The following is a 15,888-nucleotide window of genomic DNA, read 5'->3' as shown; positions in this document are numbered from 1 at the left end:
GTTCAAATCTGATAGTTGAAATCTTAGATCCAGGTTATTTTTTTTGCAAAATTCTTGAAGTTATACACTGAGTGATTGACGATTTCATACAGGGTGTATTATTTTTGAGTGGCAATTAGACGTTTATGCAAAAATGTAACCTATTGAAACATCGGATTATAAGCTTCGGGTTATTCTTCGTTTTCATAATTTGTGGGGAAAAATATAATAATTGATTAAAAATTATACAGGGTGTATAAAATGGGGATACCAATTTGATATTTTGGGCAAAAGAGGCATAATGAAATTTGGAAATTTGGATAACAGCTTCAGGTCAGCCTTAGACATTTCTGAAGAATTGATTCCTTATGGAATTCAAAAATTGGTTTCATAGCATTTGCTTTTTCCGCCATCTTGAAGGTTCTCGAATAACGAGTCGGGCATGTTCATTGGTGTTTTTGATTGCTTTTTTGTGTTTCAACGAAAACTCCATCTACAGAATGTTTAATGTCAAGTTGATTTAAATTATTCCCCAAATTACATACAGACTGTGCGTTGTATATATACAGAATACTGAAGATATGCATTATTTGAATGAATTTTATATAGGGTGTACATCTGTGGCTAATGTAGATCTATGGACAATGAGGATCTATGGACGAAGAGGATCTATGGTCAATGTAGATCTACCTACAAGGTGTATCTACGGGCAAAGAGGATCTATGGGCTACATTGATCTACCTACAAGGTAGATCTACGGCGCGTACTAGTTTAATCTAAGCGCGCACGAGATTGCAGAAATATATGCCGTGCGACGCGTGCATATCGAGCTCAAGTAATATCAAGTAGCTTGATATAGTGTGAAGCAATAAATATCTACAATCGAGTCAAGTCAAACTCAAGTATGTAGTTTTTCACGAGCTTGATTTTCAAGTCAAGTAGTTGTTTAAAATGTCAAGCTACTTGGCTTAATCCCTAACGAGGACTTGCATTTAAACCCACACAAAATTAAAATTGTGCACGTATTTGGACCTAGAAGTTTGCTGATGATTTCCTAGAGAATTATAGATATTCATTTTTTTTAAATTTCATATTATGTCCATGATAACCCTTGTTTATGAAACAAGTCACCAGAGGGGAGTTGCATCCAGATGTATATTGTTATATCCGGATGTGTACCACCCCACTTTTCCAATAAGAGAATGCGCCTCAACTTATAGCCAGAACTACGTTGGCCCATTTCGATGATAATCAAGTCGACTTGTTGTTTTGGCTCCCTAAACCCCCCCATCTTTAACTCACGTCTGGAACATTATGAGAAGAAGATTACTCCGTCTATATCTTTCATAGACCCTAGGCGGCATGAGGTACAAGTGAGATTGGGATGAGAAATCTCAAGAGGAAATCGATCATCACATTAGATGCGTTTCTTAGTGCATGAGACATCATGCAGATACGATACATTATCAATTTTTCATATTTTTCCCAGGGGTGTTGATTAATCTGATGTTCTGATAGATTACCAACCTAACCCTGAGTGGCATGTATACATTCGCCCCTAAAATTTGCCAAATAAAGACTCTATTATCATTTTATTAGTAAAGTTGAGCCTGGACCGAGATCAAGATTAACTGACTCTTATTATATTTTGTTGTTTGAAAAATGTATAAAAACGAGTTTCGTGTATTGATTAAACATTGTTTCATGGAAAAAATACGGTGCAAACAAAGCAATGGTTTGATAACGTTTAAAAGGTGATATGCTGACTTTTCGATCACCGATGCAGAATGTTGATAGTTCTGTTAATCTAAATGAGGCAGTTGTTTTAGAAAACATAAAAAAGTCCACGAAATGGTTTCGAGCGATCATAAATTGAAGTTATCAGAAGGTAGGGTATTTGCTTGACCATCCAGCTATAATTCTCCAAATCTGGCCTCAAGTGCCCCAAGCCACTTAAGCTTGACTTGAAATCAAGTCAAGCTCAAGCCAAGTAGTTTGGAAATTAAGCCAAGCCGTGAATCCTTAAGCCTCGTTTGGATGTTTCGGTTACATTCAAGAAACTAGATAGCTTCCCAGCAATAGCTCTAGATCTAGAAGAAACCGTCGGATCCCGAATAACTTGATAAATCACAAAATCGCCCGTTTTCGAAGTCGCGAATTGCGTAAAATCGAACGTATCGCACAATATCCCATTTCCAATAACACACACAAGCGCCGCTGGTTGTTGTTGTTGTTGTTATTGTTATTATCGATCAGCATATTTGTTTTCGTTTCTTAGATTTATTGGAGGCGTCCGATCGACCGACGCCAGTCCAACGCCCGCTACAGCCAAACCCGGTCGAGAAAAATACGAACGCGCGAACGAAAGAGAACAGATTAAAAAAAAAAAAAACGACCCACGCGGACGACCTTGCCGGGTACCTACCTCATCCACCACCACCGCCACGAATAAGGACCAAATTCTTGGCGTATCTCTCTTCTCGATCGCGCGACTTTTCTCCTTCACGCCCGACTAGTTCTTCGACGCGCGAGAAGATACAAAAAGAGAGACAGAGATAGAAGGGAGAGTACCGCCGCTCCGTCGGCGAGAGATAAGAACAAAAAACCGCGCGACCGGTCGAAAAGACGATCGGTGGTCGCGCGAGCCATCCTCGCCCTTACGCTATCCGGCTCGAGGGACCAGAGTCCCGATCGGGCGGGGTGGAATCTAATTACGGGTACCTGCGGACCGGCCTACCTGTTGTCTTCGGCCACGGCCCGGCATCGTCTTATGAATGAATGAAACTCGGATTTACTATATTTCGGTCGCGGGGTTCTTTTTGAATGGTCGTGTGTATTTGGCGTGAGTGTGAAGAACAACCGATGTTGGGGACTTTTTGAGGGGATTTTCTTGGGAACGATGGAGATACCGAACATACTGCAGGACATACTGAGGGTTTCGTATCTGATGGGGGCTCAGGAGGGGTTCTGCGCCCAGAGGAAATCGAGGAGCGAGTTGTGGCAGCCTTGGGTCGATAAAGGTATCGTTTTGTTATTTTTGTTTTTCGTCGGGAACTGTTAGAACGGAATCGTTTCCACAAATATTTTGATGTTGACGACCTATTGTTTCGGCAACGTTGTGGCTTCTTCAGGTTAATTTAACGTTAATTAACCTTGAGAAGCCACCTGTTGGAGAAATAATTGTTGGTGCATTAAAATGTTTGTGGATATTATTTCGTGTTATTTGATAATGAATTTTCATCAAGTAAAGATAGCATCCATTAGATGTTGTTGCTTCCAACTACTACAAATATATTATTTTAACACGCCCGAGTACAAAATGAGAAGTCTAACCAAACATTGGTTTTAATCGCCACAAGTTCCAATAGGAATGTATACAATTTCAGGAGGTTATTATGGCAATGCTGTGTATTACTTTTTGACACTTCTTACGTCATTTGTGTCCAGTAGGTTATGTAGAGATACACGCTTTAACCACATTTAAACGTTGTTAAATTGTTTAATCAAAATCTGTGCTCATTTCTGAATACTTTGTGACGACATTATTCACTTAATCGACTCTTTATTCGCAGTATTTTAGACAAATTTGAGAGTGTTACCAAGCACAGCCAAGTATTTGGTAGTGGTACTCTTGTATCGTGTAACGAAAATTCACTGACAAATTTGTCAACAATACCACGAATAGAGAGTATTGAATAACGTCGCCCATGAAACCTTTCAAATTTCTATCAGTATTCTCAAATGAGCACTTATTTTCATGAAATAATTCAACAGTTCCTAAACGTTGTTGAAGCCTGCATCTTCCCATGTTTAAATGACATAACCTTCTGAACAAAAATGACATGAGAAATGTCAAAAGTAATAACAGTGTTGCCATAAAAAAAATTGTGTGCTTTTATAGATATAGTCGAAAATTGCAATGTTTATTTCATTTTTAACCTATTACTTAGTTTCAACTCGTTGAATTGTGAATTTTGTTATTATCAAGAAAATATTCTTATGTATGTATATCCCCAACACCATAGGATGAATTTTGTCCACTTATGAATTTGATCCTATTCTCATCTTGAAAATCTCTAGTTTTTAGCCATATTTTTTTGAAACCCTTTTCGAAAACTTTAATTTAATTTAAGCGAAATGATAATATCCTATTTCTTGATAAGTGGAAGAAGGATTGATTTTTTCATTCGATGCAACTGTCCAATATTGAAGTTGATATAGAATGAATTTCTGGAAATCATGAAATTCAAATTATATGGGCTGATCATATATCCCGCATTGGGATATTCCAGGATAGCATTCATCTTTGAATTTTTTTACATATAGTCAAAAGAAATAAAGGACCCCTATGTTGAACTTTCAGTGTTATATTCCAATTGCAGACGGTTTTGAAACTTATAATTTTCGGCTATCATAATATTCAACAACTCATATCATGTTACCATCATTAAGATAACGCAGTTGAATTCATTTCGTTGATTAGGTGCATTTTTGTGTTATCGCCAGAGAATCCCAATAATTCCTGTCACAATGGGGTTTTTATTAAAGTCGAGGATATAAAAATTCAGACGATAAACGCATACCGAGTTCATGTTCCAGGATTATTTTATTTTGGGAACGTTAATTTTTAATTATCAGCAATGCGATAATTAGAATTGGTCAGAGATAACGCAGCGCTCGTATGTGGGAACTTTCAGAGGAAATAAAATTCCCACAATGTCGAAAAAACTTTTAATAGAGAGAATTTCTACTAAAAAGAAGTAATAAAAAAAAATCAAAACTAACACTGAGAATATAATACTGAATCACTCTGAGAATTTCAAGGTTCCTAAAATCGATTAAAAAATCCAACAATGTTCGGTCCACTGTTTTTCTCAGAAACTATAAAAGCTAATTGCTCAAAAAAAACTTCATAAGTATTTGTTTCTGTAACGTATTGAACCTTTCAACCTGATACTCCATAGGTCAAACGATTCTATATGGTTATTTTGTCATCTGTTATTTATTGTACAAGACGATAAATTTGTACTTTATTTTGTAAGTTGTGTTGCTCCGTTACTAGGGATATGAATGAATGATTTCATTATCACAATGATAAAAAATTCTACAAGAATTTGGACAAGAAATATTCGGAGCATGACAACACATCAGAACGGGATGATATTTTGGGTGTATATTAAGAAGGATTACCACCACGTGTCTTTGGTACCCATACATTTCCCCTCTGATGCTCCTGCGATGACCTAACTTTGTACGGTGTACAAATATACTATATCTTCTTTCTTTTTTCGATGCAAATAAGTAGAAGGCAGCACTGTACGACGATCGATTATTTTTTTCACGAAATTATAATTTTACCTGCTTTGTAATGATTTTTGGTAGGTTTTTTCAGGAATATTTTAAAATATCAGTATCATATCATACATTTTTTTGCGAAAAACGAAAAGTTACCAATTCTCTTTATTTCAATCGCGAATTGAAAATATTCACTTTCTTCCATGTAGATTATTGTTTAGGGAAATTATGTGAAAACCCCCATAAAAAACGTTGATTTGTAAGAAGAAATGTCTCTAATTTCGTTTTGAACTGAGCAGCCACGTGGTGGTGTTCCCTCTTAAGAATAACAATTTCAAACTTCCTGCAAAATTTTGAGCTGATCACCAATAAAAAAATTTAATAAGAAGATTAGAAAAAATGAGGAAAGAACTGGAGCTTTTGAGCGTTCATTTAGTCATGGGACAATCTCGCCCTTGGTGACGCAATTGGCTCATGAATTAACAAGCACTCAAAAACTCTTCGTCAGTGCAGTCCTCATTTTTTTTGCTACAACAACCGTCGAAGGATTCGTTGGATACGTTTTGCTAATGTTGTCTTAACAGCATAAAATTTTACAAGCGAATGCGTCGCACAACTCCAGATCTAATTATTCTGTTTGTTGGAAGTCAAGCAACAGCGATCATGAACACATTACCTTCGCAAGATTCGAGGTTGGTGTTCTCTCGAAATCGATTGTTTGTTTCATAACATCCGAGAAGAAAAAAATCGTCAACTAGCATTGTTAGACACATCCGGAGCTACTGAATTTCGGTTCATTGTTTTTTTAACGATCAAGTTCTGGAAACTCATCTTGACGAAATTTTCGAATTTCCCCCGAGAAAAAAAATTGCTCGGAAGTAATAATTCGTTTATAATTCTAGGTGCATTCCCATTTCATTTGAATTATAAGGGTATTAAGGATGTTTTTTGCGAAACTTAAATGTACACGTCCGCGGTGTTTTTGACCCCACTTTGTTTTCGTAGGAATTACATCGATCGTTTACTGTTCGATTTTTTTTAATGGACCTTCTACTTTAGATAGTGTTATTTCGAAACTTGTTTTGTCAATTTTAATCGTCGTACGTAATTGGTCGTATCTCTTTTGGAATTGCTGGTGGACATAATCATTAGGCACATCAATTCCTTGATTGGTTAATTATAGGAAGCTATTGTTGATTGTTGACGCAGTGAGTGCGCTTTTGAAAAGATCACGTCTTTTGGTTTATTATTTTCAGGAATGAAACTTTTGAAATTTTTCCAGGATAATTTTTTTTTGCCTCTCACGAAGTGTTCACAATTTACTTTTTGAAATGTGTAATATATCCAAATATTGCATATGAAAATATTTCCAGAACTTTTCTCGAGAAATACACAATGAATTTTCATGAAATTTGATATAAAAAACAGGTGCAATATGAACATGATCTATGAATTTTGTAGGCAGAAATCAATAATGAAAAATTATTTCTCTGAGATAATCTAGGAAAATTGTGTTTTTCAAAACGTCTGTTGCCACAATTTCACTGGATACAATTTTTTTTCAACGAATTTGTAGTTTCAAAATTATGAATTTTCATTATGACTTCAAATAAATGCCAATTCGAAATTGGTTGTTCTAACGATTAATTTTCATTTGTGAATATTGTTTGGATGTGAGTAATGAATAGAACAATTTTTTACATCATCATTGCTATGGTAAATCTTAACTTCTTGGATGTGGTTGGAAACCAGAAAACCTAGGTTCGAATCTTCGATGATCGCAAGTTTTATTTTACCGATCTTTTTCTTGATTCGAGATATTTTACGACATATGAGGATATGATAAAGTTTGCAGTGTTTTGTACTTCCTGAAGGATTCCTTATTTATCCCGTTGTGAGATCCTTACTGCTATTGTGTTTTTAAGGTTAACGGTAAGGATTTTTCGGCAGGGATCGATTGGGTTAAAACGACTTGGATATAAATAAAATTATACGAGAAATCGCCATTATACAAATAGAATTATAAGTGCTTTGAAAGAAAAAAGTATCAAGAATAAGGAAAACTGAAGAATGACTTACAATGCAGCTATTATAAGAGTAGAAGATTTCGTGATGATATTTAAAGGCAACAAGATAGATAAAGAAGGAAAAAACCTTAAAAGAGACTGGAAGAAAGAACAAGTGTTAAAACACAATACATAGATGACAGTATTGAAGAATTCATGAACAAATGGTCTTGGAGAATAATACTTGTTAAAAAGATTAAAAAAAAAATCTTCAAACATTGCGATTAATAAGATTTTCAATAAAATAAATGGATCAATGCAGCAAGCAGCATTGTTGCCTAAAACACCAATAACAGAAAATTATGCCATTTTTAAGTATGACTCATAGATATATGATAATAACAACAGTCTCTATTAGGCGGAAGTTTAGCTGAAGCTATTCTCACACTTTTACCAATATGTAATATAATATTTTATTTCTATCTCCTCTATAGCTTAGAAGTGTTATTATAACAGGTGTTTCGATTAATTTTTGCACTATTTGATTCTTGTTAGCCGTTTAGTCCTGGTTTAGTGATGAATATTAATCATAGTCCAGTATGGAGACAAAATACACAATGACAGATTGAAAAAATGTTAACTTAAATGTTACGTCATAAACTGACGCTTTGACACATGTTTGTGATTTATAATAAGTAATAAGTAATGAGTTTATAATATAAGTATTCTTAAATTATAGGAGGGGATTTCAAAATCTACCATCTAACCTATTGAAGGGACTTATATTTTATGAGGCTTTAAATCATCCTAAGGTTTCAGTGGTCATGATATTAGAGTAGTAGGCAGTATTGAAAGAACCATTAGAAAATCATAAACTTTGATTTATAGCCATACACTTCGAATTAAGATCAGCATCATTCATTCAAACATCGATTATTATTTCACACCAAGGAGATTGATTTCCTTCAAATTACACTGAAGGCTATTTCGATTCAGAATTCCTTGAAATGTATTTTTTTCGTCGAAAATTCCGATGAGAATGAACTTGTCTATATTCTCTTTTTGGATGGTATAGACATTTGAATAATTTCTGTATATTTTAAAATTACGGCTCATGTTTTTGATCTAGGAGAATTAGCGCTGTATAGCAATCGAATTAGTATCAAATTTCGTGCAGATAGCTGTTAAAATTTCCGAGAAAAGCTCCGTACGGCTGACGAATAGGTATTTCATATGAAATATTTGTAATAATCTAACGCAAACGAATAGTTTAAACAATAAACAATACATTTCTCAAATGAATCATCAGGAATCAACTTCAGAACCCGCATTGAATTCTTTTGGTTTATTATTTTCAATAATAAACTTTTGGGATCTAGAAAGAAAATTAACCCCCTATGTACTTTGGGATTATAGAATGCAGAAATCGAACGAAAAAATCTGTCTGTCCGCTGTCCAAAGCTTTTTTTATACGAGCTGTTTGCATGAAATTCGGTACAAAGATCGAGTAAATATACCGCATTGATCCTTCTATCCCTAGAAAAAAATCCAAGAATTTTCAAATGGAATATCTATGTCAAAGGGGCAACTAGTTTTTATGTTTCTATGAATATCAAAGTTGAAGAAAGTTCAAATCTCAGAGTAATAAACATAGAAGGAACATATGTCATTTTCAATAAGCAAATTTTGTCCCAACATGAGCTATCAAATTTGACAAGAAGCGCGCGGAAATGAAAACATATCAGTGGTATGATATTTTACTCAATTCGCGAGTTTCTCCACAAAAAACGCCCTTCTTATGTCCTATAGTGAATCAACGTTTCATATCAACTCAAAATATATTGAAATGAATAGCTCAATATATCAGAAATTCAGAAAACAAACTTTAAGCGCGCCAAAAGACGTGACAACCGATGACACTAGGAGAGCAAAAGTTGCCAAACCTTGGATTTCAGCAAGTACATACAGAAATAATAAATATTCTGCTTATTATAAATTCGACAATTAGAAAAAATATCGGATTCCAAATATTCGAATTTGGTTCGGGAATCACTCAAATAAATATATTTCATTCAATATAATATATATTCATAATGATATGGTAAAATTGTGGATTTGGAAATATATCACAATCCGACAACGTAATATAACCATATTGGGGACAAGTAAAAATCTCTCTCCGTTAATTACTCTATGATCTATGTCAAAGTTGAAAATAGTTCAAATTATTGTCACATTTTGGTTTTCATTGTGTCCTATTATTAGTAGGTATATTTATAAGTAGGCGCTCGCTATATTTGCATGGATACTTTCTGAGTACTTTTCTGAGTAGCCATTTTTAAAATGAATTCAATCGTAGCAGATTTAAAGATCGTTGACTGTTTTTAACCCATTTAAAGTGTATGAAACGTATGCAACCTTTCTAACAAGATATCCTGTTCTTTCAGAAAATTGCGTTTGAATAAATTGTGTTTTTTTTTCCTGAATTTATAAGAGTTGATCTGTTGAATAGCTCTGTTTTCGTTTTCTAATCAATCATTTTTCCCCATTTCAGACGACTACCCTAAAGACTGCTCCGGCAAACACCAGACCAAGTGGAGAAGGGAGCGTAGGAGCCGTCTCCCGGAATACTCCAGACAGGAGTCCAGGAACGCAGAGTCGTCGAACGGAAACTCCCCCTCGCCGGAGAACCTCTGCCACGCCAATGGCGGATCCAACGGGTTCCTGTCCGGCAGCAGGGTGCAGCCGAAGGAGACGCCGCTGGACATGAGCGTGAGGCAGAGGGGCCTGCCGCCCTCTTACGCCCAGACGGTGAACAACCCCGGCTACAGGTCGAGCTACAGGCCGGCGGTGCTCAGCAACGGACCGCCACCCCCACCCCCGAAGGAAGAAATTCCTGCAGGTGTGAATCGAATCAATGGTATACACGTCCACATGTCTCTACACTAACAAACTTTTCGGTAACACACGTCGTACTTACTTTAGTCGAGAAGATTGGGTATGGAGTCGGAAGTGTCGGTTGAACGTAATGTGTATATTTATCTCTTTTCGGTTTTAGTTGTATATGAGAGACTGGAGGACCCAGCAGACGAATATATTCGTAACGTTATCAAATTGTGTGCAGTCCTTGAACTAATTGACAACATATATGCATTTATTCAATTATTCACTAAAAAATATATGAGTGGATAATTTTAACCCATCGACATTTTCTATGGGTCGTCAATACATCAGTGAATTTGATTAAATTTCATTAAAATATCAAAATATACAAATATGTCAACAACAACACTCCAAAATTTCAAATGATTCAGTTTAAAATCATAAATGATTTAATAATCGGTATCATAAAACTATCATTAAAATATAGTGTCAATTCAATTGGTTAAAATGCAAATATTTAAGTTTATAAGACGTTTAAAAATCAACATTCAATAATCAAGTAAAAGACAAACATTACATTCATGACAAACTATTCAAAATGAGCAGTCCAAAATTCAATCATTGTGTAAAAGGCTTTTTGATTGAATTTTTTTAAATTCATGTTTCAATTCATTCCTGTTCATGACTTTAGAAGCTTCAGGAATTCTATTATAGACTTGTATAGCTTCATGGTTTTTGCTCAGCTTAGTTGCCGCTACCATGTTTCTCTTCACATTTTTTGTGATTTAATCTGTAATACTATATAAAAGGAGTCCTTTTTATATTCACTATTTCTTTCGGCATTATTTTTTTTTTTGTGACTTCTTATTTCGAATTCTAGTTCTGCTGTTGTCGAGACAGCTCAAATACACCAGCAACATTTTTTCATGTACAGATGAAGTTGAAGAGAGATAAATTTATGTACTTCGTCTAACCAACGCTTTATATCCTTATTTTTTCCAAAACATCTTGACTATAGTATTCTACGAGAAAACAGTAATAGTACTTAACCTTCTCTGTTGGCAACAAACATTTGACAATGTGGAAAATTCAACAAAGGAGAAAATATAATAAACTAACCTTAGGACTAGAATAAAAATAAACTAAAACAAATCATATGAAACAAAATAAATAGGTACTTACAATGCTCACAACTTAGAGCTTTCAAAAAACTGACACTGTTGACATTCTTTATCAAATTCCAAGTTATTTGATAGCATTCTCTGGTGGAACGGTAATAATTAATTCTGGAATATATTTGAAACACATCAGTGCATTTTAGGGATACAATATTAACAATTTTTTTGCGAAAACCGACAAGTTATCAAAATAATTATTTTTTCATTCGAAAATTAAAACTATCGAAATACTATAATGAAGGTTATTTTTTGAAAATCTCATAAAAATTGTTGATTTATAAGAAATGTGTCTTTATTTCCTTTTGAACTGGGTAGTCACGTGATGGTTATCCTTCTTAAGAAATGTCGATATTTTGGAACAGAACAAATATAAATTAATAGAAGTGTAGTAGTGATTTCTAAAAAAAAATGATTACATACGTTTGTGAAAACTTCCACATTTTTTAATTTTGTAAAAAATTGCCTATTGATCCCGTCGGTAGATCCTTTCCTCTATAGTGTTTTTAAGGTTACGGGAAAGGATTTTTCGGCAGGGATCGGTAGGAATAGATCAACCATCAGCTAGAGCTGACGTGAAGAAGAAGAAACGAAGAGGACACTTTATTTGCTCCACCTGAAGATGTTGAAACAAATTATGTGTAGAGGTTTAAAACTCCATGGTCCTTGTATGTTTATGCTAAGTAGTATGAGGAAATCCTCCTTTTTTGCGCTTTTCATTTTCCATGTTATTTTTTTTAATCAGTCACAACAACTGTAAACCTTGTGTTCAACTGTCGCAAGTGAACTCTTGTTTGTTTAATTGTAACTATATGTATCTATTAGGCACCATTGAAACTTAGGAGGGAACACCAGCAATTGACATTCTTGTGATCTGTTGATATTTCTCTAGAGACGAAGGTTTAAAAATGTGCAGTGTTGCCAGAACGATTGAATGATTGGTAGAAGTTAGGAATATTACAATAGTTCCAACTTTCGTAGAGAGGAATTACTTCACAAGTCTTTTTGGAAATTCTCACAAAATTATAATTTTTCCTCTTGCGAAATTCTTTGAATTTTTCAACGAATATGTTCAAAATACATCAGTGCTTTTTATGGCCCCATATCATCAATTCTTCTGCGAAAACCGAAAAGATACAAAAAAAATAATTTTTTTTCATTCGAAAATTGAAAATATTGAAATACTTCAATGTAGATTGTTTTGTGCAAATCCCATAAAAATCGGTAATTTGTCAGAAGAAATATCTCTTATTTCATTTTGAACTGAGCAGTCACATAATGGTGTTCTCTTTTAAGAAGTGTCGAACAATATAAATCAAGAGAAATGTTGTCAACGACAAGATGCATACGAATGACATGTTTGGATCCCATATTCTTACAGGCCTGTTGTGTGGAGTCATTTTTTTGGGTCGACTTGCAGGAGATAATCTATCGACCACCATCTAGATTTCCTGATTCTCCATAATTTTGAGGCCTGATGAAAAAAGACTGATTATAGTTATGTATATAGTCGCTACAAACTGGGCATGATATGTAAAAAAGAATTGATTACATACGTTTGTAAAAGCTTCCACATTTTTAAATTTTTTATAAAATTGCCTATTCATCCCGTCGGACGATCCTTAACGCTATAGTGTTTTTAAGGTTAGCGGGAAGGATTTTTCGGCAGGGATGGGTAGGAATAGATCAACCATCAGCTGACGTGAAGAAGAGATGAAGAGGTCACTTATTTGTTCCGTTCACATTTCAAAATACGCTGTCGCCATCTATAATTCTTTTTATGAATTGCTACTTGCATGAAGTCTGCTATGAAAACTGTTGCTACACTGCTTTTTACTTACTACCTATAATAACATGGACTGGCCCTCACGTGGCTTCTATTCGCTTCCCTCTGCAGACTATCAAAGAAAGAGAGGTGTTGAGAAGGATGGAAATCATAATGTCACTAAATGCGAATTTACTATGGGAATAGCGCGTTTTTAATTTTTTTTTTTTTTTTGGAGAAATATTGAGTTTTTTGCATGAGGTGATTATTGAAATATCTAAATGGCTGTGGGAAATATAAAAAATTTCCTGTTTATCCCGTCGGAAGATCCTTAACGCTATAGTGTTTTAAAGGTTACCGGAAAGGATTTTTCGGCAGGGATCGGTAGGAATAGATCAACCATCAGCTAGAACTGACATGAAGAAGAGATGAAGAGGACACTTTATTTGCTCCACCTGAAGATGTTGAAACGAAACATGTGTAGAGGTTTAAAACTCATGGTCCTTGTATGTTTATGCTAAATATAATGAGGAAATCCTCCTCTTTTGCGCCTTTCATTTTCCATGTTATTTTTTCAATCAGTCACAACAACTGTAAACCTTGTGTTTAACTGTCGCAAGTGAACTCTTGGAGCAAGTGTAAACAATATTGCCACTTTCTTGACTTGCACATTGACCTATTTAATTCTACACTATGCATTATCCAATCAACATTCCCATTAAATTGTAATTAAGCTGAAATGTAGGTGTATTCGATGTTTTTTTTTACAGAATTCAGGATAAAATACTAAGAAAATAACTCCACTTTTAAATTATTCAATGAATGTTATTCATTGAATAAGAGACATTTATATGAGGAAAATTTCTGATATAGTTGCTGTAGGCGTTTTAGCTCAAACATAAACACAAACTTAAATGATTTCATCACAATATAAACAAACTTGATTAGTGTTAATGAGATCTGTTGATCTAATTATATTATAGAGGTTTTGAGTTAGTTCCTTGTTGCAATTGTAAGTACAAATGTAACTGTATAGCCTTGAATCTTATGCCATTATTTTCGAATAGGGTATTTTTTATTTGATTTGTTTTATTAATTCTAACACATCATTATGACTTTCTTTTGGAAAATTCTTTGTTGTGAACTAATGAAAAATGTTATCTTCCAGGTATATCTATGTGCGATCCCATCATAGATGAACACTTCAGGCGATCCCTGGGAGAGAACTACCAAACTCTCTATTTGAACAACAACAATTCCAAAGACTCGACTTTAGCTAAAACACCTCAGCCCACAAATGCTGCAGTTCTCCCTCACGATGAGGCTATAGGAGATTTGATGGACGACACTGGGCTGTCGGTTGATGACCATTTCGCAAAAGCTCTGGGCGAGACCTGGGCCAAGCTGAATAAAAAACAACAGGAACTAAAGAACAATTCTAGTGAGAACCAAAATCTGGTCAGCATTTAAGATGTTGTTCATACTTATCGATACCCTTGTTTCCTAGTAGGTTTAAATCAATTTTGATATGTATGTCTAACTGAATGAGTAGTGTGAAAATTTTCATGTAATTAGATCCTGTGATTACTAAAAATAGGCAAAAGTTACAGATGGAAGGTTAGAAGATGGAGTTAAGTTTCGTATAGGCTACTTTAATATAATCCAGCTCGTCAGCTGTAGGAAATCAGATCAGATCAAGGGTCAATTGGATATTCGATATATGATTATTTATAGTTTGAATTCTCGAATTATTTTGGAAGTGCCTTTTGTATTTTCATACCACAGCATGTAATTTTGAACTGGATACTTCTCATCTTGCTGCAATTCCCTATTGACCAGTAGTATCTCATTATTTTCTGGGAAAGTAAGTTTCTGAGATACTTCATTCTTCCTGAGGACATATCAAGAGCATAAAAGGATTTCTAATATCCATAAGAAATAATTTCATAATGCCAGATTCACACGATACGTATTAGTAATTTAATATTTCCGTGAGGTTAAAAGGATTTACGTATTATACATAATTCATTCCTATTCTTTTCATTTCGTTCTATTTATTTGGGACATGATTGTTTTAATTTTTGTAAATAACAAACCACCAGGTTATCCTCAATAAATGTAGATGTATATAATTTTTAATTGTATATAATGTTATAATTACTATTAATGATTTTTATTTATGTGGCTAGCTCTACCTTTTATGTTTATGTAAATAAGTACACCAATGTTATTTTATTATTATGTATATTCCATCGAGATATACGTAACTTACATACTTATTTGTTTTTCTTCCAAAACCTGTTTTATCCCTTTCTCATTCAAATTTAATTTGTCATAAAGAAGAACACTCAGTGACAATCGTAGTTCTGAAAGAAAATTTATAATTCTATCATACTATTTCTAGTGTGCTCAGTGGGTGAAACATAAGAATATTTTTGCTCAACTCTAGGTAATTTTAAATCTAATTTGGTCACATTAAGCATGAATTGTTAGAACAAGAGTCGCTGTAACTGGAAAAACATTCTATATATAAATTAAGACAGTAATATTCTAGTTTATAAGTATCAAATGAACTACCACTTTGAAAACAGTCTTATCAAGCTATAACTACACTTGAGTTTATGCAAACTAATTAAGTTCACCTATTTTGAAAATCATCACATGAAATTTGAAAATTATGCAATACAAAACCATTTAAAGCAATTTGAATTCCAATTATTATTATTATTAATTGTATATTATCCTCCTACATCAAGAGTTTTGGTGTCATGGAACGCTATTTAAT

At 34.2% G+C, this 15,888-nt stretch overlaps 1 protein-coding gene across 7 annotated transcripts in view; it reads left to right on the top strand.

Annotated features, from left to right (window-relative positions):
• Positions 1 to 15,378, top strand: part of LOC123680679 (transcription cofactor vestigial-like protein 4) — a 56,123-nt gene extending 40,745 nt beyond the window's left edge. For 4 of the 7 annotated variants that reach the window (XM_045618695.1, XM_045618701.1, XM_045618699.1 and 1 more), the window contains exons 3-4: positions 9,835 to 10,200; positions 14,272 to 15,378. In XM_045618695.1, the coding sequence (XP_045474651.1) occupies positions 9,835 to 10,200; positions 14,272 to 14,573 (668 nt within the window). In that variant the 3' untranslated portion in view covers positions 14,574 to 15,378. Of the gene's footprint in view, positions 1 to 2,290; positions 3,000 to 9,834; positions 10,201 to 14,271 lie in introns of those variants that run through there. The other 3 variants (XM_045618698.1, XM_045618702.1, XM_045618697.1) reach the window with 2 other exon arrangements.
• The last annotated feature ends 510 nt before the right edge of the window (positions 15,379 to 15,888 follow it).

The sequence above is a fragment of the Harmonia axyridis genome, chromosome 5, assembly GCF_914767665.1.
Source record: "Harmonia axyridis chromosome 5, icHarAxyr1.1, whole genome shotgun sequence".
Taxonomy (NCBI): Eukaryota; Metazoa; Arthropoda; class Insecta; order Coleoptera; family Coccinellidae; genus Harmonia; species Harmonia axyridis.
Note: the sequence above shows the minus strand (reverse complement) of the source record. Positions and strands in the feature narration are given on the sequence as shown.